Genomic DNA, 27,231 nt, shown 5'->3' with positions numbered 1-27,231 from the left:
TCTGTGACCTGAATCAGTAATTAGAAAATAAGGCTTTTTCTTGGTTCTTATGTTTAAAACATTTATTAGGAAGCTGAGGGATCAGACACTAAAAAGATGTAACGTTGGGGCATCTGACTGAACTGCAGGGCTGTAGGTAATTCATGCCAAACCTCTGCTCCCTGCGCTGGTGGCAGTTGGATGCATCATCATAAAAGATGAAACGTGGAATAGGGACACGGGAAGAGAGGGTATCGGAGCAAAACTGATGAAGAAACCCAGTTAATCAGCTCCGTGCTGAACGTGCTCATCTGCTAAGCTCAGTTGGACTAGATTTGCTCAGAGAGCAAAGCATAAACCATACTCCTCATGCATAAAAGCGGTAAAGTATTTTTCCCAATACGTTTCCAAACATAAAACCTGCTCTTTGGTATTTATGTTTGAAGAACATGCATGTTCTGGACACGCATAGTCTGAGCCTTTCCCAGTCACTTCAAGGGTACTGCCCTTCCTCAGCAGAGGATCTAGTTTGAGGTCAGTGTGAAAGAGAAAGTCATTTACACAGCGAGGAGGAGTACAAGTGGTTAGTGAGATATGGCATAACCTCTCATCTGACTTGCAGTATTTTAGGTTGCATTGTGTATTCTGTCGTGTCACCCTGATGTGTTGCTCGTGGCATGCTGTTTGTTTCTTTTAGTTTGTAGAAAGCACCTTCTCTGTGATGATCCTTCAAGCTTGCTTGTACGCTTTGCATGAGCTTTGAAGTGTGATGAATATTCAGGATCTCTGGAAACAACATGGAAATCTAGTTGACAATGAATTAAAAACAAAACAAACAACAACAACAACAAAACCAAGCAGATCTTATCTACTAGCTTCACAACAGGCTTCTGCATGGTCAGATGTTCAGCAGTGTCCTCCTTGCAGCAGTGCCTTCTTCCTCAGCCCTCCGTATGCCCTTCATCTACAGCTGAGCTGCTGCCTGCTAACGAGAGCAAGTGCCATTTTAGGAGTGCTTTGCTCAGCTTTGTCTGGAAGTTTGTGTCTCACTTTATTTTAATAAGTTTCTAACTCTCTAAGAAGTAGAAACAAATCTTGAAACATGACTGCAAACTTTCAAACATAAAAGCACTGTGTTATTTTACCTCTTAGTGTAGAAAGTATTTTTTTTTCTTTTCTCCACTCCTTTCAAACTTGTCTAAAGCTTGCAAATAGGCATTAGTTCAAGTTCCACTTAATTTTTTTTCCATGACCCTCTTCAGTCTGTTCTTGTTTGCCAGAGGGGAGTTTTCCTGTATCTCAAAAACCTTAGCACAGGTGAATAATTTGACTTGTTGGTGTGAGTGGTACCACTAGTGAGCCTATTTGAAAAGCTGTGGCCTTTAGGTTGTTGAAGAGACTTGGCGTTTCATAGATTTCCTTTGCCTATGATCTTTCTAAATCAAAGCTGACTGTTCTGGGTACCTTTAAAAGAAAAGTCCTCTTGTAACTGAAATAGAGCAGAACTGGGGGTGGTAACGAATAGAAGCAACCCGAGACTAAATTAATATATTGCTTCGTGAGAGGAGGGGATGAGGCCTCTGAAGTTCACTCACTGTTCGTGTTCTGCAGGTCTGGGGGAGTGCTGGGCACATGCAAACCCCAGAAGTTGCGAGAAGGATTAGCAGTGGGTCCACAGTCTGGCAAGGCTCCCTAGAGACCGGCAGGTTGTCACCGCTGATTAGCTGAAGAAAGGGAGTAAGTGAACTAGAGGGATCCGTTTAGAAATTATAGCAGGAAAGCTGCTAATCCGGGCAGGGCGGAAAGGGGCGACCTTTCCCTGCCACACGCTGTGCTTACGGGTCGGCACGGAGGGCCCCGGCCGCTCTCCCGCTTGCCCAGCGCAGCGGCACCGTGAGGTGCAGGGCTGTGGCTCCGGCGGCACCGCTCCGTGCAGGGCACCTCCAGCACCCTCCGTGTGCCCAGCACAAGTGACCCCTCAGTCCCACAGCGTGTGCAGGTTTCTTTGCTGAGGATTTGAGGAAGGTCAGCTGCAGGGGGGCTCCCCGTATAAGGCTCGAAATGGCAAATTCGGCCGTCCATGTCAGCAGGCTGCGGGTTGGACCCTGTGCCTGCAGCCTCACTGGAGCTCATGGGGTTGTACTCCCCAAGGAACTGCTGGCTGCTAACATCTTCCTGCAGTACTGTAGCTTGAGGCAAATAGCCTGAAGTGTACCAGACTTTTCAGGAACGGGTCATAGGTTGCTCTAGTTTGCCTTACCATGTGGTTCATTCAGCTTCCATAGCACTGCTTTCCAAGGCACAGTACCAGCCAGGGAGATGACTCATGGTGTACAAATAGTAGATGGCAGTTCCTGTTCATTGCGGGGCTGGAGAGGTGGACATTTCATGGCCGCTGCCATCCCATCCCCAAGGAGCTGGTGTCCTGCTCTGCAGGCCCACCCAACTAGGCTTACTGCAGACATCATGGCTTGAACCTCAACCTGGGCTGGAGGACCGGGTTGAGACTCAGAAGAGGACTCAGGTTAAATGTGGGGTTTCTTTAGAGAAAGCAAACCTCACTATAAACCTGGAACGGAGAGGTTAACTAGCCAGGAGAAAAGCAGAGGCACGAGCGATGACAGATGTCCCAGGTGCAGGTGTTCTCGATCCTCAGATTCTGTTGTAACTACACAGGCTGTCACTGCCGGAGATGTATTGTTCTTTCCTTCTAAATAAGTTCCCTTAAATTTGGTTTCATGCTGCTCCCAAATATCCTCTTTTCTCCCCAAAGAGACATCATGGTTTTTCCAAACATCTGTCCTGCATTTCCCTAAGAAGATAATTAATGCCCTTGTCACTCAGCCCAGCCACTTCAGCCTGTGCCAGGCACGACATTTTCTGTTAACCATTGCTCACCCAAGCAGTAGCACTGCTGGGCTGCTGCTGGAGCTGAGCGTGTCTCTGTTTTTGCAGCTGGGGCACCCAAGGAGACTTCACGACAACACATGCGCTTCCTGCAGTGAAGGTGAAGCTGTTCACGGAGAGCACGGGCGTGCTGGCGCTGGAGGACAAAGAGCTTGGGAGGGTAAGGAGATTTTGAGTTCAGTAATTTTTTCCTTCTGGCCCTGCTTTTCTAGAGATATCTCTCCTGTACGGAAATATCTTTGGAGCACAACATGCTCTGCTTTTTTGCCAAGCTTCAGGAGGGAAAGAAAGCAAGCTCTCCACTGCTGGAAAGTAATGCACCTCGCATGCTGTCTTTGTTGTTAGTTTTTAATGGCAGCATTTCAGCTGGCTGTGCCTGCACTGAGCAAAGGCAGAGGATCTTGTGTGTGATATTGGCAGTCCGGAAAGCTTTAGAAGTTGCTTACGGAAATGGACATTCCTGAGGCAGAAAAGGGGATTATGCTGAAGCAAAAAGAGAGGATTTAAGTTTGGCAGGAGTGTGTTAAGCTGCTCTCATATCTGCTGAACAGCCAGTGCACGGCTTGAGCATTTGAAAGCGCTGACAGCAGTTCTCATGGCAAAAGGCTTGAAATCCTGGCTCCCCCAGGAACTGTGGCTGAGCCGTGGCTTCAGTGGGGCTGGGCTAAGGAGTGAAATGGGGGGCTCCACTGCCCCCAGAAGTGGTGTTAATAGCAAAAAGCTCAGATTGCCCTGGGACTGGCCACAGAGCATCAGAGCCAACCTTCCTGCCCTGTTCCTGCTCCTTGCCTGCAGTCCCAGGCCCTGGAGCTGGTGGCCCTCCAGGACTGCAACCCACAGCTCAATAACATCTGTGGACAACAGCTTTCCTGGGATGTTAGGACACGTCAGCTCATCTCTGTGGACATTTGCATTGTGCAGCTGTAAGTTTGTCTTAGCCCCAGGCCTAAGCAGCAGGAAGCTCTCTGCCAGGCCTTCCTCAGCTCTCTCAGCAAGGGAGGCCTCAGTGGCCTGGGCTGGTGTCCCCGGCAGCATCGAGGGGCCTGTACAACACATGCAGAGTGCAGCCTTTTAATCCTACCTAGGGAGAAAAGCCCAAGTCCAGAGACATCCCACAAACTGGGTATGCAAAGCTGTGAAGGAACCTGTGGCTGACAGAAACCACACCGAGCCTGATTTGGGTTTCCCAGGGCTGGTGCCATGAGGGATGCTCCACAGCCACATTGCGGCTTCATAACATTATTAAAAAGACCGGGAACCAGTAAAATGAAGAGCAAATGATGTTTATTCAGCAAGGGAGTAGATAGCAGATCTGTTCTGAACTGCATGGTGAAGACCCCAAGAAGTGCAAGTGTGACATTTCCAGTTACGGACTAACCTCTTGTTGGGATGTTTTTTGCTGACCCCTGCAGTCCACGGCTTTTTGGGCCTTGACACAGAAGAGTTTGCCTCTGTAAAACAAAGTTTGTCCTAATTAACGTGATTTTTTAACTCATGTTGTTCATGCAAACGCCAAACATTCTTTTAGGTCCTACTGAGTTGTTGATCTAATTTATATCTTTATGGTGGAGATTACCACAGGTGTTTTTGTCTCATATAATTTGCGTTCATTTTGACTGTTTGTCTTTTCACATTCACATAACATGCTTTGTTCTTGCACTTGAGAGAAAGAAAAGCAGAGTTACCCCTCCTTTCCTCATCTCAGTTTTCTCTTCAAAGAGAATCACAGCCCCTCCAGACTTCTCTCATCCACAACACGATCCTGCCTTTCTCCCTGTCCCGTTTCTTTTTCAAAAGGAGGGTGACCCCACCAGGCTGCAGCACTCCAGCCGAAGGCCTCCATTTGCTTTGCCGCACAGCATCATAATATTTTCAGGATTATTTTCAAACCCACATTCTTCAAACGGCCCGGTACCTCCCTTTATCCACTGCAGCATGCTGAGCGGAGCTTTTCACCCAGCCGCCCACAATGCCATTCAGGCCTTTTTCCCCTGAGTGGTTACGCTCGCTGGAGGACCCACTTGCTTTGTAGGCCTTGTTCCCACTGGCAGCCATGAGCAGCGCTGACTTTGCTGCTCCGGGGAAGCAATTAGCCTCGCGCCTTGTTCTGAGAAAGATGTCAGGCCCCGACGCAACCCCCCTGGCCCTGAGATGCCGAAGATCCGACCGTGCCAACGGGCTCGAATTCCCGGTCCAGCGGGAAGCCATCACCCAGGGTAAGCTCCTGAAATCCCAGGAATGCGGGCCAGCAGCAGCGGGCGCGGGGCGGCAATTTCCTCTGGCCAGCGGCCACCGGCGCTTTGAGGCGGCCGAACTTCAAAGGGACGCTCGGGGTGCCTGGAGCGGCCGAGATGACACGTGTCCGATCGGGCCGCATCGGGATTTCTTTTTAACGAAATAAAGAAATCGGGAGCGCGTTAAGCCCCTGATTTAGCTGTTCAAATGGGTGCAAACCTGTCTGCGGAGAGAGAAGTAAGTCTCTGAGGAGCATTTCTACACAAAAACACCCATGCTTAGCCGCCCTTTTGAGAAGCAGCTTTGTGCGCTGCCAGGCGCGCACAATGCTCACTTTCTATTGCAAGTGTTGAGCTGGCAGCCGGCCGGCACTCCTCATTGCACCACTTGTGTCGAAGGGAGAGCTGGAAATCGCTCCCAAGCCCCAAACTGCTGGATGGGCAGCTGAAGCCATGGGAATCCATCCTGGCCCTATTGAGGCCAGTGGCAAAGTGCCCGTGGACTTCAGCCAAGCCAAGGCTTCATCCACTGAGAGCAAGGAGGGGAAGAGCCATGAATTACAACAGCACCGCACAAAGTTTATGCGCCTTTCGATGAAAAAGAGTTAGAAATCAAAATACAAAGTATCCCAAACACCCTGAGTGGCTGCTGCCTCGCAGAGAGATGAGGTTTAATGTCAGGCCATGGTCTGTGTGCTTGCCCGGCCTGCCTTGCAATGGGGATGCCTGTATGATGCACAGAGCTTGGGCGTCCAACTTCATCATCCACTTCTCTAACAACACCCCATGTGCAGGACTTGTTTCTTTTCTTCAGGTTTTGCTTAAATACATTTTTTTCCAAGTGTTAGAGACCAGTATTGCTCAGTTAATCTAGGTAACTAATAACAGATTCCTGCCAGAGAAAGCATGAATGTAACCCAATAAACGATGCTTTAAATAATGTTGATGAATAAGGACAAACTCCAGAATCTACTGATGTTAACCTCAGGCTTTGGAGGAGACAATGAAATAGTTTTTAAAATCCTTTGTCAGAGGATAATAGTGTCAAGAATATTTTGGTGGCAGGAAAAAAACAACAAACTACTTTGTTGACTCTGCAGTGAAGTGGAGTATCTGGAATATAACATTATAGTCTGGCTGGCGTTTGGCAGGAGCACGGAGTGATGGAAGCACAGCAAATAACAAGGATGAATGCTGCCATTTGTAAAAGAGCCTGCTTGCGTAAAGGTTAATGGATTTAAAGGAGATTCATCTCACTGCAGGACAGTGGAGACTAATAAATTTGCTCCAGGCAAAGTCACCTCTGAGAGAGAAAGTGTTGGAAGAGGAATGGGCATAGGAGGGAGAGGGCATCATTCTGGTGTGAAGACAGCTACAGCTCTGCTGTGCTTTTCTTCACACATGGACACACGTCCCACAGTCCCAGGGGTAAGCTACGTCAGAGGACATGTGGAAGCACGAGGAGAAAGCTGTGAATGCTGTGTAGTTCTCGAAGAATATTCTGTGGCTCGCTGGCTGAGGGGGGATGCCCTGCTTTTGGGGGGTAATGAGTGAGAGGAAAAGCACAGCTATGATCGGAAGGGATTACTTGCCTCTTGGAGCCTTTTAGTTTCTTTGATTTGCCAAGCATTTCCATTGGTATTCATCTGCACAGCTCCACTGAAGTCACTGCTGTCGCATTGATTTACCTCAGCTGGAGACTGCCCCATCATTTCCTCTCTGCACGAAATGGAAGCAGAAAGTCCTGCAATGACCGCTGTCGTGATATGTGATGCACGTTTGATCTGTTGTCTTAGCACAGTCAGACAAACTGACCTATCTGCAGCGCTGCCTACTGCATACAGGCTTACCAATAAGCAAAAAACCAGACCATATTTACCACAGCCTGGTGGTAGCAATTGATGAACCGTTTTAGGTAAAACTCTCTGAAGCCTTCAAACAGCACACCTCACGTGGAAATGTCAGGAAGCCTAGCGGCTGACGGTATGGCTCTGAAAGCAGAGTATTGTAGGGGGTAACCTCAGCAAAAACTTATTGCTGGTTTGCTCATCAGATCAGTCCACCATCACTTCTAAGCTGGTTTACCTGCACAGCTGCAAGCTTGTGTATTGCTCTCTTTCCTTAAATGACTGCAAGATGGGAACTGATAATGCAGTTCTGTTCCGCACAACCCCATGAAAAACAGCACAGCAGATAGAGGAGCCAGAGAATATATGAACTCATCTCAAAATAATAAGCTGAACTTTAAAACAATAAAGAAAAGCTAATCTCAGTGATGTGTGTAGTCATTTCCACACTGACTTTTAGGAGAAAGGTGGCTCATCTCCTGTGTTTTCGTTACGCAGTAAAACCCGCTTTATGAACAATTTTTAACATTGTTGATTTTGACGCTTGCAGGTTGTTCTCCACCCTACTCCCAACAGCCCAAAGCAATCAGAGTGGCACAAAATGACAGTTTCCAAAAACTGCCCGGATCAGGATCTGAAGATCAAGCTTGCCGTACGAATGGATAAACCTCAAAACATGAAGCACTCTGGGTAAGTGTCTTGATCTGAACTCAATTTGTTTTGCATGTGCATTAGAAAATTTCTCTTTTTTTAAGATTCTGGAAGAGGAACTCTATTTTTTTCTCAAGATCACTGGAGGTCAAAAGAAATTTAAATATAGAATCTGCATTAGTTCAGTCATTTTTAATTCATTTTCCATATTCTTAGCTAGTCTTTTTAATGCATGTCAGTCAAACAATTTAAATTTTAAACAGTATTCCCCAGGAAATTGCTGGTTTATTTTCTTCCTGTAAGGAAATAAGAAGCAAACTGCCTGCCTCTCTTATTGACAGGTTGGTATAATTTCCTAAGTTATTCTGTGTTTCCCTGTATTGACTTCTCAGAACTAAAAAATCAGTGCACCTTCCGCTTGAAATAAACTCCAAAGTGATCATCATTATTTATACAGAGATGCACAGTGCAACTGAACAGTGGTTGCCTGCAGCAGGTCAAGAGAGTGTAAGTAGGACTAATGAAGTGGGATGTTAAAAGGGAAACCTCTCCCCTCCATATGTCAGTATCAGAGGATTTGGGGCCAGGGGATCCCAAACAGCCTCCCCTGGCCTCCCCCTTCATTCCACGCAGGGGCAGAAGAGGTTGTGACATTGTAGAGCAGAAAGGAAATTTTTAAATTCAGGATTATGTAATTCCTGTGCACTTTAACGTGTCCTGAGTTGGCCAAAAGGGAATCATTCCTATCTTTTCCTGGTGCCCAGAAGCAAAAGCTGATGTACGCTTTTCACTGGTAATGCAATTACAAATTAGATCATCCTTGGGAAGATCTAGCTAATGCCATTGGCAAGGCTTTTCTCTGTTTACTCTTCAGAGCTGAGGATGTGATAAAAAATAGAAACTATCTAGGAAAGTCACTGCTTTGATTAACTCTTTCTCCAGTATGTTTTTGGTGCTATAAAAGTAACTACTTCATTTTTGTTTTCAGAATGTTTTGTTAGGTTCAATCCATTATTAGATGGATTAAAACAATCATCTTTCTTTTAGTTCCTTTTCCTCATCTTCCTGTCTTCTCTGCTAATGAGATCAGAGCCAAGAGCCAGATTTGGCCAGTTTAATTTTTCCACCGTGAACACAGGCACCAAAAGCAAAAAAGAACAGTTCACCCATCATACCTGTTTCTTTGAGCATATCTGATAGCAATAGGGCTGAGCACTCCTGACTTTTCTCATCCTGTTTCCAACTAACATTTAATTAACAAGATGGTGCTGAAAGCTACATGGGTTGTACTATTAGCTTGCTTTTGTAACTGAAGTTATTTTTCTGCCGGGTTTAGTGGCAATAGTAAGACAGACAATTATTTCCCTGTTCTTGAACTCTAAGCCAAGGACTCAGTGCCCACATCAGCACAATACTTGGAGTTTTGTGGCTTGAACATTCACTAAGACTATGTACATATGTTGGATCTCTTCCTGCATAAAAAACACTAGCATAACCAAAAAGGAATTGTTTTTCTATTTATTGAGCCAGAACCAAAGTAATTATAATGATACATAAAACGTATTAGTGTTGAACAACGTCTTTGTAATTACTATGAGTCTGGTGCTGCTGCTGTTTTTGCCAGTGTTTGTATTACAGTGTCACAGCAGCTGCTTCATCACAGCGATTAAATGCTAATTTTGACATTAATTTTAAAAGTTAATTCTTCCTTTGTAAAACACAGTAAATTCACTCCTCCTTAGAAATTATTCAGTTTGCTCGTAGCCAAGCGATTTCAAGGAATTCATCTTCAGCTGTTCAGCGAAGTGACCTGCTTTAGTCAGTCTGGTGTGTGCTGGGGTCCTTGGCGCTGGTTTTGCTGCGGTAAGGTGCCCTCTGTTTGACACCTCCCCTCAGCCAAATGGTTTTGTGAAGGCTTAAAGCAACACTTGGGCTTCCTTCACTCAGTTCTTCCATTGAAAATGTATTCTGCGCCCATCTGACCACATAGTGGCTATTCACTGGCATTAAAGGGCTTCTGAATTCTGAGCAAGCTGTAAGAGACAAAAAAGAAGAGAAAAATAATACTGTGTAACATCAAGACTCTGGGAGTTTTTTATGTCTCTCTCTTTACAGGTTTTTTGTTCAGGCTAGAAGTAAACACGTTCAGTAATGCTGCCAAGCTTGAGAATCTTGTAATTACTCCTGCTTCTGCATTAACTTCAGTTTCGAGCTATAAAGAAAAGATACCGTAAACAACATCTTGTCACTTGTGTACTGAATTCACCGATTCTTTTCTCCTAGATATTTATGGGCCATTGGTAAAAACGTTTGGAAGAGGTGGAAGAAACGCTTCTTTGTCCTGGTCCAGGTAACAGATTTAACTAGAAGTGATCTTAAATTACAACAAGAAATAGTTAATTCTTATTTGTTTGTTATTTGTTTATCCTGACCATTTTCACTGCTGTATTACTGATGCAGAACTGTGGTTTAGCATAGGTTCTTTGTTAATTCATACATCTTTTTTCTTTTAAATACGTACATCTCAAGGACAACCCAGTTGCAGTCTCTATTTAGGAGTTTCTTGATGCAATGCAACACTCAGTGAAATGGAGAAACAATTTTAGTGAGAAATTTAGTGAGATGAGGAGGAAACTATGTCTTGGCTGGAGGTACTTGGGTGTGAATGCTCTCGTTTGAGCCTCCAGGTAAAATTTCAAGTCCCTTGTAGCCTACAGAAATTTTATCATTGACTATGTCAGAAGTCAGTATTTCATTCTCGATGATTATCTCGTCTTCATACTCATATATTCATTGATGCCTCTCATTGTCTGTAGCTGTCATTGATCATTTTGCAATGTCTTTCTCCCTTTTTTCTCTCTTCGCTGTTTTTTGGGATTTTGGGTGTGGGTTGTTTTTTTTTTTGATTTTTACTTTCTTCCCTCCCAGTTCCAGTAGACCTGTATATTTGACCCTGGTTAATAATTTCAAGTAAACAGGCAGAAGATGTCTTATACAAGCTAAAAGGATCTGGTCAGTACTTGGCATGTTGAATCTTCCCTCACCTTCCCAAGGGCAGCTGAAAGCACTGCATAAATCACAGAAGTGTGGGGTCCTGGTTTGGGTGGCTCTGTCTTCACAGCAGCCTGATAAACCACACAGGGGGTACTCTGGGGTCCTTCTCTTCCCTCTGTCGTCTCTGAGTTCCCCAGGGCGTTGTCTCCAAGTACGTGAAATAAAACGTTTGTGCAGGGTCCTGCGGTGCAAGTACCACAGAGATGCTGAGATGGAGTAACATGGGATCTGTGCATAAGATCAGGGAAGGTGCAAACCAGAGGCACCAGGCTCCACGTTTTGGATGAAGTGTGCTTGTGTGCTGATTTTCCTGTGCGGGTAAAGGCAGGAATCCATGTAGTCCATCTTCCCTGTTACACAGCTGGCTTCTCACTTCTCTGGTCCCGAATCACCCGGTGCAAACTGGTGAGTTTGGTTGGAGTTAGGTTTAACTCCAAGTTCAGTTGTCTCAGTAGGAAACTCAACTGCAGTTTCTCCATCACTGCTGGCTTCCATAGCCCTAATCCATGTGGCAGATAAGGAAATCCATCCTGGGGTGGCAAAAGGGATTTATGACTGCATGACCCATGCAAACAGAAGCCCGTTTGGACCGACCAGCTGCGTACCTAGTCCAACAACCAAGTTCAATCAGCAGGGACAGTTGAAGCGCTTGTTTTGTACTCCAGGTGGGGTCGAGATGGCCACAAAAGGGAGGGAGTTAGTGTAGAGAGCCACAGGAGATGCCTATATCTGCCTAGGAAGTGTATTTAGATTTAGGTAAAAATGATGGGTGTAGGGTTGTTGTAATCCATTCCCAGCGACACCTGGTTTGCAAATGGTCTCCATGCAGGAACCAGCTAGGTCCTGGGTGGGTGCTTGGCACCTTATGGGGGGACCCAACATCTTGCAGGGCTAGGCTGCTGGAAGGGGATCCCAAAGAGCCAGCAGAAGCCATAATTTAGGAGAAGCCTTTGGGGAGTCTTGTACAATGACCCTGTTCTTGCGCAGGAGCTGAGGGATTGCTTCTCTTTATTAAGGTCTGTGCTGAAGTTAAAAACGCTGTGACGATGTGTGATCACCTGTAAAGCAGCTGGTATGGCTTGTCCCTGGCAGATTAACTCGTCTCCTTTGAACCAGGCTCTCAGGGCCTTTTCCCTGTGAGCAGGGGTTCTCCAAGGGCCCTTCCTTCTTCAGAGAGGGCCTGTGTGTGACAGGACAATTCCTCTTTCCTCAAATAGCTTCCCCCATAAATAAATATATCAGTATTCTTGTGTGCGAGGGTTTGCAGGTTTGGGCATTAATCCCCATGTCTCTCTCAGGAGCCGTTTGTCCAGCCTTTCTGTGGGGCTGCAGTTACAGCTCTCATTTTTAGCTGCCATATATTTCTCAGCTTGCAGTGGAATTGAACTGCTCAGTTATTCCATGTTTTCTCCTGTTACTAGGTCTGTGTTCGTCAGTTGGCATATACGAGCAGAATTTGGCCAGAAAAGCAGTTCATTTGAATAAGATGAGCAGACTTTTGCCCCCAGAGAGTCTCTGTAGCCCACCTCAGAAATTCCAGCTGCCGCTGCAGCTTCTCTGTTATGTTACCGTTTGCTCAACATTTGGTGCAATGTAAAGTGTTCTGCCGTACATCAAATATAAACAAGAAACACTCTCTATGCAGTCCCTCAGATGTAGTTTGAGCATATTGAACATGTCAGCAGGCAATAAAGATGGAATAAAAATACTTTGCTGTCCGTATGTTTGTCATTTGCTTTTCATGCAATGCAAAGGATGGGTGCTGATACGAACAGGGATTGGCAGCAAAGGTGTTGATGTCCAGAATGCTCTGAACTCTGCGGAAGCACAGACAGGGAATAACCCTGGCAGGAAGGTGAGCCGGCTTACTTACAGAAAGAATGGACGAGGAGCAGCCTGCGTGTCAGGAGCTCAGGCATCAACACCAGGCTCCTGCTGGCACCGGAGCCAAGAGTTAGAGCCCATAAAGTTCCTGTGGGGTATTGTGGTCAGTGCGTGAGACGGCTAAGAGGACAGGGATCTAAGTCTGGATGAATAAATGTTTTCTTTCCTATCCCTTGTCTCTGTCCCTTACCTGTAGCATCTTCTGCTGCAACTCCGTCTCCTCTCCCCTCCCTTGCGGAGTAACCTCATCCTCCAGGTCCTGTGTCCTCTCCTGCCCCGCTTTCCCCATTTCAGGTGGAGGCAGCTGGTCCAGCCTCGGTTCCTTCAGTGCTGTGCAGTGGTGTCTTGTGCCAGAGGTTAAGAAATTCACGGTAATAAATACTCAGACTCTTCCTAGCCATCTAAACAAGGCTCAAAGGTGCCAAGCTGCATAGGCGGCACCGTGGAGGAAGGTGTTGATGGCAGTTTGGCTCTTTTCTGTCAGCGATGCCTCGCCGGGATGAACGGGGGCTTTGCACATGTACATGGAAAAAGGAGCTCTACAGGGAGCATTCCCACTGCGACTTGGCTTCTGTAAGCCCCAGAGAGAAGGGGAAAGGAGCAATAACTCACTTGTAATTTGGGTGGAATAATCCCTCGCACCTTCTGTGGCTGTGTAGCTGCGAAGGCAGTACAGGAGATGGTTTGTTTGGGTGTAGTGGGTGAGAGCAGTTCCTTTGTCCCACTCCTGGAGCTGGGCCCTACCTCTTCAGCACATGCCTTGCTGGGGGGGTTTCGTTCACCCCCCGGTAAGGGTGGGCAGCGCGGAGCAGCTTGCAGAGCCAGTGCATGCGCTCCTCCAGCGTGCACCCATGCGACGGAGGGGATAGTTTCCTCTTTCGAATGAATCGCAGTCCTCTCTGCACGCTGCCCACCCTTCTCGTAGACACCCTTTGAGATGAGCAGCAGAAGAGCAGAATACTGATTAGATGTAAATTACATGGCAGAGACTCGTTACTTGCCTAATTTTAAATCCTGAGATATGCAGCGTGAAAGCGATGGCAGAATATGGCCCTGAGCTTGGATGGAAATGGTCCGCAGCATCGCAAGTGAGGAAAATGCTTCGTAAAGGCAGCAGTCATGCCAGTGGCGGTGGTAAGCGAAAGCAGTGGGACAATTTAGGGCAGCATTCTCTGTGACTGGTTAGGAAAGAAATTGTACATCCAGCGCACACGTTATCATTGTTTCCTAAGTTGCTGTATCGGCTGCCTGAGCACAAAATACGATTTTCAGCCAGTTTGTCAATTGGACCCTTGCTCACACGAAAGCTGGGATTTCTGGGAGCTGACAGAGCCTGTATTAATTCTTTGCAAGGTCTGATGTCCTCTACTGGCAACAACACTATTGCTGCTTTTGGTGGGCTTGCCAGCTTTGCAATAGGAAATCTCTAATGATTCTTAAGGGCAAATGAATTAATTACATCGAGATTTCAGACTGAATCTGTTTTACTCTTGTCATAACCCCATTTCTGTGCTCTGGCAGCATATGGGAAGTAACACTCCATGGTACCTGGATGACATGTCTGCTGAGTAGCTTGAAGCAGTTTTCAGCTGAGTGTGTCTGATGGTGTTTGCAGAATGCTGTTGGAAGCAGATCAGCTCTCTGCAGATTAAAACCAGTTGCAGTGTCTTCGCCTGGATCTATTGTTCTAGTGACAGACTCCCTGCGCTCGTTATAATTTAGACTAATGGTGACAGCTCCTGCTTTTAGCGAAACTCAGCTGACTCGGGATAAAATGAAATGAAGTAAGTATTCAGTAACTCCAGATAACCAGCAGAACTGGAAAATAATTTGGCAGAATTGCAGTATACTACACCAGCAGTCCTAGATGGTAGTCCTCAGGTCAAGGTGAATGACCCATAGCTGGTCCCCGTCATCGTACTAAATCATGTTTTCAGCTAGACCCTCACTGAAAACTGGGCGTAGGTGGTGACTCCTGAGAAACCCTTGGGTGTTGATGATACAAAACGTTTGGGAACTGCTGGTTGAACAGCCGCGCAGCTGGCTCCACCTGGCTGAAGCAGAGCCTGCTGTCCTATCTGCACGGGGCGAGCTGCTGTAGCGGGCACGGCTTCCCATCCCGCAGACCTGCCTGAGGAGAAAACACGCACACCTCCCACTTGGAGGCTAGGACAACTGCTATGTGCAATTGTTTAGGGATGAACGGATGTGCTGAGATGTGAAAACCGTTGTTTTCACATTTGTTTCTTTAAGCCAGATCATTTCCTCTGCTCATTTGTGTCAGTAAAGGGCTCGGGAGGCAACATACAGCTGCAACCAGAGGACAAGAGTCTCCCATCAAAGTGGAAAGCTGTATTACAACTGGCAGTATCTTAGCACAGTTTCTCTCCCTTGGGACAAAATGCATGCTGTTAATCTAGGAAAGGTCCATTTAAGAATTTAACCCAAGCGGGGCGGTGTTATGTCAACACGGGGAAAGGGGGAGCGAATGACTGAGCTGTGTGGTGCTCGGAGTGCGAGGGATGACAATTAACAGGTTTGAGCAGGATTCTCGGGCACGTGGTGCTGGCTAGGGCAGGAGTACTTGGTGGAAAAACAGGGATGAAGTCAGTACTGGTTAATACAGATCTACTGTATGTATTAATCAGTCGGGTTATATAGCTGGTGACAGAATATGGTCAAGTGCCAAGAAAGTCAGATCTAATTTAGCAGTCTGGGAATAGTGAACTTTGGCATTTGTCTCCAGCTGTCTGTTTCCCCTTTTCTCAATTTCTTTGTCTTTTTCTCTTTTTTTCTCCTACTTTGTTCCTCCTGTTCTTCTGTCTCAAATTATTTTTCAAAGCATTTTCCCTTTTTTGTAAGGAACCAGCCAGGGCAGCCTTGGATTACTTCCCTTCTTTTAGTTTCGCTCAGTTCAGCTTCCCTAGATGCTCCTTTCCTGGCCCTCATCTTGTCCCTGGATGAAGTCCCAGCTGCTCTGAGAGTTTGTCCCTCCCTGGGCAGAGATTTCTCCTCTGTCTTCCTTCGGTTTCCTCTCTACCCGTGTTTTTTTCAATTACTCAAACCATTCATCTCGCCCATCCCATCTGCTCGCTCTCATACTCAGCTATGGTTCAGTGTGAACTCAGCAGGCTGTAAGATTAATTTCTGCTATTAACTGTTTCACTTGTCTGGCCACTTCTAAGCTGCTGCAGAAGGCAGGCCCTGTAACACGCCGTATTAGAGGACTGATGAGAGGCGAGCTGCAATCTCCACTTGACCCTGCAGCACTGCTCAGCAGCAATGCGAGATAGGGACATACCGCGCTTCCTAGGATCTCATTTTGTAGGATTTTTCTTTAACATCACTCATAAATGGAAGGAACCACATCTCACTGGTAGCCAGGGCATCAGTTTATTTCTGACCCCAAGCAGTAAAGCTCTAGGCTGCAACATGTGGCATGTCAGCCCTTGAAGTTGCTAGCTCGAGTTGTTTCGGTGTGGGCACTCTGCACGGCGCTGTTGGCTCCTTTTCCAGAGGACATCAGCAGCAAATAGCTGTCTCCTCCTTCCAGCCTGATCCGAGCTTGTCTGCTGCCAGGCTCGTGAGTGACCTCTTGGGCAACCTGGGGCTTGGGCTTTGGGCTCGAGCTGCATTAGTGGAGCAGCAGTTGGACGTGATCCCAGAGGAGAGCTGGCCCCACACGTTGTAGCCTGGCCTGTAGGTGTCTGTTGGAGATTTCTTGTAGTAATGATGTAGGCCAGCTTCTTCCAAGGGAACCATGTGAATGCTAACAGGAGAGAGCAGCTTGCTTTGCACCTATCCCAGCATGGCTCCGCCAAAGTCTTTCATCCACACCTCTTCTGTAACTTTTAACATGAGAGGTGTAAGCTTTGAAAAGCCTCTGTGTTTCCGTCTGTTATGGTTGTGTCGGTATGGTTGCCTTATCGATAGAGATGGATAATATTTACTGGGTTCAAAGATGAGGTGAGTTATTTGTACATGAGGAGGAGCTGGAAATTCAGACCTCATCTTCAGAGCCAGAGCACAAGAAACTCTGACCTACTGAAAGGATTTTACCTGTTGCTAAAAGTTTGCAGGATTAAAAAAGCATTGCTTGTATCAATGTTTTCCATCAATGTCGGCGTAGATTAGCAGGAAATCATTTCAGGAATTGAATTTATCTTGTAGCCCCTAAGTTCAGGCTGTCTAAGGCAGAGAAACCAAACCCCTGGCATTCAGACGAAAGCAGCAGGATCTTGTCGTAAATAAAGCTCATTCCGGAGTTTGTCCAGGAGATGGCAGCAACATACTGCACGTCTGACTGAATGAGCAGGAGTCGCCTGAATGTTGTGCTGAGGGGCACTGGGTTATTTTTAGATTTCTTTGCGTTAATCTTTTTAATTTTTGTGTTGCCGGTACGAGGGTACGCATTCAGCGTGCAATGTGCACCGGTGTGCTCCTGCTATTGGTCTGTTACGTGTCAATCTTTCATCCGAGCTGGTAGCTCGAAGGAAGATGCAAGATGCTGAAAGCATCACTTTTAGTCCTACTCCCACAAACGTGTTAATGATAGGGTTTATTCTTAGGTGGTTTCTGGAGCTGTTCCTGGAGGAAGGCTCAGCGCAGGCAGGGGCTGCCGAGAGCGGGCTGGCAGCTAGCGGAGGCCCGTAGAGGGCAGCAAGATACCGAGCGCCGGCTGGGGATGCTGAGCCAATAGACGGCTCCCCCGATTTAAATAAATGACATTTTATTAGCGGTAGATGCCACCAAAATATATGCTGGGTGTGTATTTATAACAGAACGGTTTCTCTGGAGTTTGGAGGCAAAATCCCCCAGCTGCTTGCTTGATGCAGAGGGAGCAGCTGCTCGCGTGAAGCCCATCTTTCAGGATCTTTCCCAACTCCCAAAAAATGACGAGTACGATCCTCTGCCACCCACCAGAGTTTTAAAGATCCCTCGGAAGTCAAAGTTTCCTCCAGAGGTCAAGAAGATGTCCACCCTAATAAAATTACGTAAGGCGTCCGAGATGTGACACAACCTTCCCAAAGTCACTTGAAATCATTTGACAGTAAATTCCCCCGTGAGTTCCTAGCCTGGAGCACGGAGAATCCTCCCTTCTCCTCCCCTCTCCTCTCCGGCCGGGCTCCTCGCCGCCCATCCAGATCGCGGCGCGGGGAGCGCGAGCGGGGCCTTGATGCGGGCTGATGGCCTCCCGACGGCGATGGGAGGGCCTGGCAGAGCCCCCGCAGCCGAGTCGGCTTCCGTCAAGAGCTTGACATTGAATGCATCGTGTCATGCAGATGGTACCTCAGAGGAGTGAGAGCTGCCATTTACAGCACTGATGACAACAACTGCCGAGATCAGTGGGATCTTAAGATTGCTTTAATATGACTGGCACCTAGCAATTTAGCTCGCATTGTTTGTGACAGGGTGTCACTCTTGCACTTGTCTGGGGATGAGTGATAGAGTTTTTTAAAGCGTGGCGCTCCCTCGTCGGGAGGAAATTAAACCCCTGTATGTACCGATGCAGGGAATTAGGTGCCTGCCTCGGTAAGGGGTGTTAAGAGAGTGCTTTGAGAAAGCGTGGTAAAAGTTTAGCGTGTCTCATAGGCAATGACTATCAAAATGACCCCACACACCCCAGTCCCCGTAAACCACATTCGTAAGCAGCTTGGAAATGCCTTGTCGTGGTCACCCGGTGCCATCTTAGCTTTGTGATTTCCTCCAGGTTAGTCAATATACGTTTGCTATGTGCAGCTACCGGGAGAAAAAAGCCGAACCTCAAGAGCTGCTGCAGCTCGACGGATACACTGTGGACTACACCGACCCGCAGCCAGGTAGGGCAGCCGGCCGCTTGCTGCCGCTCGGGCTCGCGGCGCTGAACGCAGCTCCCCAGCTGGGATCCTCCCTCCCTGCTTGCAGCTGAACTGTGATCAGCATTTATTGTAAATATGTTTGTGTTTAGACTGATCATTAGCTATGCATGACTTTACTATAAATAGATGGAAGGAGTTGCACAAGAGGAGGGAAAGACTCGTCTTTTCTGGGGAGCCTAAGTGAATTAGATGCGTACATCCCAGTGCAATTTGGCTGGGAACTGAATGCACAGATTGAGCGATAATCCTAACCTCTGCCTCCAGATTATATTCTCTAAATAGAAGGTTAGCAGCTGTGCCTGTCCTTATTGTAGAAAATATTTATGGGACCGACCCAGCATTTTTGCCTCTCCCATTTTCTCTCTGGTAGATGTATGTGAGGGGAAGGGGCAGGAAGGCCCCAGGTACCAGGAGGTGCCTGCTTGTGTACATGGTGCTGGGACACTCCTTCAAGCAGAGGAGCACCACCTTTCTTTTATTTCAGAGGGGCAACACACTGAGCGTGTTGATCCTCCCCGTGCCCTGGATAACGGTGTCCCCCAGAGGAGGCGATAAAAGACATACTAGGTTTGTCATCAAGAACTTGATACCAGCTTTATTCTGATGGTGGGGAGATGGGAAGAAGGGCGCTGAATCGGGGCAGAGATGGAAACGAGCATCCAGCCAAGCAGCTTTTGTGCAGGGCGAGCTCTGGGTTCGCTGGGGGGCACCCAGAGCGGTGGGGCTGTGGGTGGCCGGGGAATGCCCATTGCCAGCCTCAAAGTCTGTGGAAATCCGGTGCCACTTTCAAAGCCTGCCTTCCTCTCCTGGCAGGTTTGGAAGGTGGCAGAGCATTCTTCAACGCCGTGAAGGAAGGAGACACGGTGATTTTTGCAAGTGACGATGAGCAGGACCGCATCCTGTGGGTCCAAGCCATGTACCGAGCCACCGGCCAGTCTCACAAACCTGTGCCGCCTACCCAAGTGCAAAAGCTAAATGCTAAAGGAGGAAATGTTCCCCAGCTAGACGCCCCAATCTCTCAATTTTGTAAGTAAATAAGTTCTCCTAGAGGGCAGAAGTCTTTGATGGAAAGATTTTCTGCACTGATATAAATCAATATTCACGCACGTGTTTTTGATTCCAAAACAGTTCTTTTTCGTTACCATTAAGCTGCTTTTTACATCAGTGGATCCAGAACCAGTTAATGTGTGTGTTTAACACAACCAAGCCCAAGAAACAAAATTCCTTGGGGAAATTGTCAATGATTATTTGAAAGTGCAATACTTGATAAATAAGAGACTGGGATCTGAGAGCCCAAGACCCGACTTGCTTTCTGCAGACACCCGTTTACCCCCACACAATAAACTGCAGACCGAGATCAGAGCAATTCATTAATGCCATTAGTCGTCTATCAAATGTATCACGTGCTCAGAACTACAGGTGCAAATCTTGCAAGTATGAAATGCACACAAAAAAAGAGGTCTACTGTTGAATATTCAACTGTAGGAAAACATATGGTATTTTTAACAGGTTGCTTTGCAGGCCAGTTAGATGTGAATTTAAAGCAATCATCTTTTAAGTTGTAGTTATGCAGCATGTCCTGTGCAGTTATACCCAGTTCTGTTAATTTCAAATTTAGAGCAATTTGTTTTGTCTTGAAAATGTAGTTTGATTCTGAACCAGACAAATTCTCTTCGCTCATTTTTTTTCATGGAACCTCGGTAGCACATCTCAAATCCCTTTGTGGTGTAACATACAGCAGTTCTCATTCATTTCAGCAAAAGTGAGGAATTAGTATGATAAAATAGAACTAAAATAAGGAAAAGTGTAAATATTAGTAAATTATAATTTTATCAGATTTTAACAGTTAAAATAGTCTCTAGGAGGCTGTTTTGATTTTTAATCCCTTGTTATAAGGAACTCAGAAAATCTACCCCGGCTTACAAATATCATCTGCACATCTTTTTTATGGGTTTAACTTCTTCATGGCAATATTTATAAAAAATAACAGTGCAAGACATACATCTGTACAATCAATTTTAGAGCAGAAAACCGCTGTTTGCCCTTTTTGTGTGTGTGTCCTCCGCATTTCTGCTTATGTTGGACTCCTGTCTGCCTTGCGTTGCTGCTGCTGTGAATGAGGATGTAGCATGATGCAGCTTGGTAGACACATAGGCAGTATTTCCATTTCACTGCCCCTCATCCTGTTCATCCCATTCAAGTAACTGATTTGGGTGGGGCAGAAGGTGTAAAGGATTGGGGTCTGGAGGGAAGAACACATCTTAGAAAGCCAAGATGGGAGGTAGGCATTGGCTTCCTACAAGTGGGTTGTGTTTACCTCTACCCAAAATGTTGAGTCAAAAAGTTGTAGGAAATACCAGGCACTTTCTGCTGGAGTTTATGGAGTCTTCATTTTGCCAGACCCATACGTGGGGTCTCCTGGGGGAGGAGGGCAGATCTCTTTCTCAGACACATCGTAATTGCCTGGCAGCACCTGCAGCAAAAAGCCTGCCAGGATTTTGGGGAAGGAAAGGAGGTGCTCAGGGCCATGAGGTGTTGTCACCCTGCACAGCAAGTGCTGTGTGAGTGAGGAGAGCCAAACCCAGACTTAGGTTCCCTGGGAGATTTCACCCCAGGACCTGCAGGGCATCTGGGGGTCAGGATCTGACTGGTTTCCCTCACTCAATACCAGCTCCAAATCCAGATCATTCAGCCTCTTCATGCCACCACCCTCTTTCCATCAGCAACGTGTCTTCCTCACAAGCTGGGTGGCTTCAGGCTCCCCTTTTTTCTGGAAAACCCTTCCAGATGTGTTGTGCCAAAGCGTGGAAACCACTCGGCTCCTCACCCTGCTCACGACTTGCTTCTTCAGCATCCACCAGGCTGTGCAAATAGTGCGTTTGTTCCTCAGTATTCCTTCCTCCTCCTGCTTTGGATCTGGATCCCTGTGGAACCTCTTGGTGCACCGAGTCTTCATCCTGCAGGAGGAGGAGGGGTGCATGCCGCAGTATCCCATCATCTCAGCAGCAAGGCCTGCTCGTTTTTCATATTTTAATGTATGTATGCAGCGATGCTCATTGAAAAAAGTCATTGGGCACAGCAGTTTAATAAGAAGCAGCAGAAGTGAATCATGCATGCCACACATGATGGCTTATCACGAGTCTTAAATACACAAATACACTTCTCAGCTCCTTCAGTCTTTAAATTCAATCGTATCAAGTATTGCATTTTTAAAGGGTCTTGGTTTGTTACTGTTTTTTGTTGTTGTTGTTGTTTTAAAATTATTTTTATTTTTTGACCTGCAGAAAGGTAAGGACTTTTGCAAGACGTTTTATTTATCTTTATACGTGTCATATTTTTGTGCTTATTAGAGGCTATGGTAAATGAAGGGTTTGCAAAGAAGTAAATGTTAAGCAGTTTGATGAGTAACTGTCGTTCTAGCATTCATGTTGTAGCAGTCCGAGGTGGCACATGCGCATGCATGCACATGCAGAGAAAATCCAGCCTTCCACTCCTGTAACGGAGCTGCCTGTTAAACAAACTTGAGAAGAACATATTTTGCTGTTTGAGAAACTTGGGAGCAATAGTGAATTCATTTGGTTCCCGCCTCATTCGAATTAATAAATACAAACTCAGAGCACTACTGAAATTCTCATCGGGCTTTCAATAGCAACACTTGTCTTGGAAGTAAGCAGACAGCTCCGAACAAGGGTGGAATATATTTTATTTGCATTTGAAGTACAGAAAAAATAGATCCTGCTATTCATTAATTTTTGTATGAGTACAGTCCTTTTTATGTGGGTGAACAATCCCTGTTAGAGTGAAAAGTTTTGCTTTTTTATTTTGCTACAGTTTGAAAGAAAAAATCCATTACCGCAAAGTTGTGCTTTTCTCCAATATTTGCATTATAAAAGAAAAAAAAAAAAAACTGTTCTTGTTTACTGTTGAAATCATGCACAGTATTATGGTCAATAATGCTGCCAATACATACTACACCTTTTGGCAATATTTAAGCTTCATAAAAGTGGTCACTTGTCTGAAAGCACCAGCCTTTGTTCGTTCTGTGTTAGTGATGCATTGAACAAAATTCCCAAACATGCTCAGCATTCATTTTTTTTTGAAACCGTTTTCTTTTTAACATGAAAGATTGGTCAGTAATTGTCTTACGTATCACTTGTGGTTATATTTCATTTTTAATGTCTGTTTATATTTAATGACCGTTAATCACACCATATACAAAGAGTTGGTTGTTTTGCGAATTTGTAATGATTTGTTCCCCCATAATAAGTAGCTAGGTTTATTGAGCTTCATAAGAAATTTTTCAGCTGTGTTTTTTTATTTTTCGTTGGTTTGGTTTTCTTTAAGTTTCTTTTTCATTCTTTGCTTGAACCCAAATATTTAGCTGCTAGGTTAGGGCTCCTGTCTGCTTTCCTGAGCCTTGTTGCTAGTCTTTATGTTATTCTGGTTTGTTCCTTCTTACCCTGCTAACTTCTAGCTGGACTCAAGGGTAAGTGCTTCCCTGTAGCTAGCACAGCTCAGATAATCAGACTAGATTATCTGACATATGCAATGTGCTTTTTCTTCTCTTAAATCTTTCTCATGTTTAGATTTTGTAGTACAAACTTTCCATGTTATTTTCCTGAATTTAGGTTTGAAATGTAAGTTTCCATACTGAAATTAGGATGCATGTGATGTTTGCATAATTGCCTTCTCTCCCTGGCTTTCACATTGGCATCAAGTGATCCTCTTAGTAAAGCCAATCATTAACATTTCTATTTTTCATTCCAAGATGTAAATATTAATTAACATCACAATAAAACTGTAAATAATACCTTCTTTTGTTTCATGGAATTTACATCTAGTTGACTGCTTACTGCCTGAAAACAGATCATTTTGCACTCTCACAATATCCTTTCCTTCCGTTCCGATGCCAAGCTTGGTGCAGTGCACCAGCGTGCGGGGCTAACCACGGACTCCTCAAAGCCTAGCAAAGTAGGGCAGGAGACCCGACGAGGTCTAGACGAGGTGCAGGACTCCACAGAAGCCAAAAAATGCCCCTCCACCTGCACGCATGCCTTGTGAGAGCAAGCCTGAGTCATCCAGGTTTGGTAGTTTCCTCTCAAGTCAACACAGCAGGGGATGATTTTGGCAGCGAAATACGTCAGGCACAGAGGGGCTGCTGCTGTTCCCCCAAATAATTGTAAAAACATCTTTTAGTGGGGGTCTCAGCCACTAATCAAAGCAACGCTTGCTAAAGGATAAAGCAGAGGAATTATTATTTTGTCCAGTATCGTTACCTTTTCCTACTGGGACATCTGCTTTCAAAAAGATAAAAGCACAAACTCATGCTGTAAAAGAGCTTCCCTTTAGTCTTTGTTCAGGCGTAAACACATACTTAAATACACAAATCCTCTATTGGTGCCAAAAGCTTGCTTCTCTAATACCTGGTGAGTGCCTGCTTTCCTTAGGAGGGAATAGCATCAGTGGGTCATGAGAGCTGGCAAATATGTATCCAGAGTATCTGAATGCAATTATGAGAAGGAACAGGTGGTGTCATCCCTCCTGGCCATCAGTCGAGACTCCTTTTTTCTCCTTTCGCCTTTTGTTTCTTTTTCTTCTTTTTTTTTTCTGTGTGTGAGTATGTGCGCGTGTGTAACTATACCCCTGGGTAGCAGGCAGAATTCCTTCTCAGCAGACACTTCCTTTTTTCTTTCTTTTTTCTTTTCTAAATGTTTGGATTTCCAAAGAGGATTCTTACCAGACTTTACTGCAAAAAGTTTAATTTGATGGAAATACAGATTTTTGCCACTTTGAAAGAAAGAAAGAAAGAGTGAACGAATGAATGAACTTGGGTCTGGCAACATTACATGTATTTGCACTACAATGCATTGCTATCCTGTTAGATTTTTTTATTGGTTTTGTGCTTTAATTGCTTTATTTTTGTTAGATAGATAGAGATATCATGAGAACGCTGCTGTGTCTTCTGTATTGTCAACTTGCAGATGCTTCATTGCAGGAATGCAGAATTAAAATGTTAATTCAGTTCTCACACAACTTGCATGAATTTGAAATATAGCCTGTAAATCACTTCAACATGCTTTAAGAAGCATGGGGCTCTAACTTATGAAATATAAATTCGCAGGGTTCCACAGTCATCCAATTCAAAATATCTTTAAATAGCTATAAAAAAGCTGCAAAACAATGCTCTCTGTTATAAATAGCTGTTCTAAAAATGTGCTTCTAACTTACTACACGAGGAATTATATAAGTGCATAGTACAAATTCTTATTCATTTAACAACCAAACGTCAGGTAACGTAGGTTTCAATTCAGTGCACCGTGTGTCTGGTGATGTACAGGAAAATCCTTAACCATTTCTTAAAATTGCATCTCGAGCAGGAAGGAATTTGTTTGCAGCAAGGGAAAAACAATAAAACAAAGGAACAAGCAGCCGATTAAATTTCAAGCTACCTTCTAAGATGGAACAAAATGAAAGAGGAGGCCGTAGGCACCCAGCTGAGGGGCGAGCTGAGCCGGCTGAGCGCCGGGACTGCTGGCAGGGCGGCGGCAGTGGGATGCAGCTCACTGTGATGCTGCTCGCCGCGATGCCTCTTGCCGCGATGCCGCTCGCCGTGCTGTGCACAGGGGGCGCAGCCCGGGACACGCACGGTCCCCTTTCGGCGGTGGCAGTGCCACGGTGCACCCGAGAAGGGGACGGGTAAGTCAGCAGCCATTGTTGCCAGCAGCTTGCCCGTAAGCAGCGCTCTTGGCATTTTTAAGCCTGGCACGTTATCTTTCCCCCAGAACACCGCTATCTGCTTGTAAAGCCTCTCGCTCCACACGGCCAAACAAAATGAGGTTCCAGGCTCTTCCCCTCCGTACGTCTTTCACAAGTTGCAGCCCGAGCGTGTAGCTAGCCCTGCGCAGTCAGCCAGAGCACGAGGGGACCTCGCCGCCCCTTAGAGCGCCCAGTCGAGAGTGGGCACGCCGCCGCCCCTCACCCCCAGGACGGGAGAACTTCTCCCACTTGCCCGACCATGCCAGTGAAGACTTTTCTAGACGTATCTGTAAATGAATAGCTGCCATCAATCATTGTCATTCCTTTATTTCATGTCTCCTGATGAGGTTGACTAGTGTCATTGTTTGTTACTGTCCAAACCACATCTTCATTCTTGTAATGTCAAGCAGATATGACAAGCACACATTTTCCAGATGAGTAAGATACAAAGTCACCTTTTAATTTACACTTGTTTGGTTTCGTTTTTTTTTTTTTGTTTTTTTTTTTTGGTTTTGTTTTTTGTTTTAATAAACAAACATGTCGTAAAATTTACTGGATTTTTAAGTTGCCTTTGGTACTAAAAGTCATTCATTAATGAAAAGAAAGAAATCTGGAGTAAAAAATTCTTACAATAAAATGGCTACCTACAGCCTTTTATAACAAGAATTCTTTTATGGAGCTTGTCCCCCAATATTAACTTCATCACTCGCAGAGCAAAATCTGCCAAAATCATTACTCTAGCCAAAGAAATGCAGAGAGCAGTGAAATACATTTAAAAAACAAACTAGCAAACAAACGAACAAAAAAACCAAGAATGAGATATTTGACCGTTTTGTCTCTTCCTTTTTAAACAACAGCTAGATAAAGAGGAAGAGAGGACATAGGACAAAATGGTGGGACAGTCCTTTGGTTTTCATTGTTGTTGTTGTTGTTGTTGTTGAAGTCTTTGTGTTCCCGACACTGGCAAACCTTGAAGGGTCTGATTTCAAACACTTGCACAGGGTGCGTGTTTGACGGAGGGCTAGTTAATGGAGTCAGTGGAAAATGCAAACTGGATAAAGATGAACAAAATGAAAAAGGCAGTAGTTAAGAGCAGACAATAATGTGAGCCCCCGAGTGTAGCACAAAAGGCCGGAGTCTGTAGTTTTCAAGAAGAAAGGTTTGTGGAGTCTGTGCTGCCAATTTACCTCTCCTCGCAGCCTCCCTTCTGAGACCACCATCGAACACCTTTCAGCTGCACTTGTGTGCGGCTTGTCTAAATATGTAAGATAACTTCTGGAGGCCTGCAGCAGCATTTTGTCTGGGGCCTGAACAAAGAAGCACCAGCTAGCTTGGCACGGCACCTTGGAAAGGGATTGTAAGTTACTGGAGCATCATATAACTTTCTTTCTTTGGTCTCTCCTTTCTTTTTGACTGGAATAACAGAACAGGGTCAAAAAAGCAGCTGTATTTGACTGAAACAATTAATTTAAAGTACTTACAAATTAGCTGTACAGTTTGGGTACGAATCTTAGCCACTCGCACTTTGTACTTTATTTAAAATCTCATCAGACTGGGCAAACCATTCTGAAAGAGGAAGATTATATATAAAACTTTATATGCAGATGTCAGGAGTATTTTAAATCACAGATCAGCTGTCTGGAGTGGAGGAACAATATATTTAGAACAATCCTTGTCTTTTTGTATTTTCTAGGAAGTTAAATGTTTTTGGTACCTAAATTGATACCTATTTTTGGTACCTAATTTGGTACCTATTTGATACCTAAATTTCATTTTAAAAAGTGAGTCCCTTAGAAAAATCAAAATGCAAAAATAAATTACAAATTATGTGTTTATCTTCTGATAATTAAGGGAAGCTAAGTTTAGCATAGGACTGTCCTTTTTAACCTGCTCCTAGTTATTTTTAAGAATTTTAAGCCTCTAAACCAGTGCAGGTGTGACATTTAAGAGAAATACATGTGTGTGTCATCATCCCGCAGGGACAGCTCCAGTTCCAGCCACACCTGCTTTATCCCAGCTGATTTGGAGGTGTGGGATCTGCAGCACTGGGCTGGTGTGGGG

General features: G+C 45.4%; 1 protein-coding gene across 13 annotated transcripts in view; it reads left to right on the top strand.

Moving 5' to 3' along the window:
• CADPS (calcium dependent secretion activator) overlaps nucleotides 1–27,231 on the top strand; it is a 202,774-nt gene that overhangs the window by 90,880 nt on the left and 84,663 nt on the right. For all 13 annotated transcript variants that reach the window (XM_083795704.1, XM_083795703.1, XM_083795702.1 and 10 more), the window contains exons 7-11: nucleotides 2,935–3,046; nucleotides 7,518–7,657; nucleotides 9,902–9,968; nucleotides 18,267–18,375; nucleotides 19,228–19,440. In XM_083795704.1, coding sequence (XP_083651830.1) covers nucleotides 2,935–3,046; nucleotides 7,518–7,657; nucleotides 9,902–9,968; nucleotides 18,267–18,375; nucleotides 19,228–19,440 — 641 coding nt within the window. The remainder of the gene's footprint in view (nucleotides 1–2,934; nucleotides 3,047–7,517; nucleotides 7,658–9,901; nucleotides 9,969–18,266; nucleotides 18,376–19,227; nucleotides 19,441–27,231) is intronic.

This window comes from Anser anser, assembly GCF_964211835.1.
Source record: "Anser anser genome assembly, chromosome: 12".
NCBI lineage: Eukaryota > Metazoa > Chordata > Aves > Anseriformes > Anatidae > Anser > Anser anser.
Note: the sequence above shows the minus strand (reverse complement) of the source record. Positions and strands in the feature narration are given on the sequence as shown.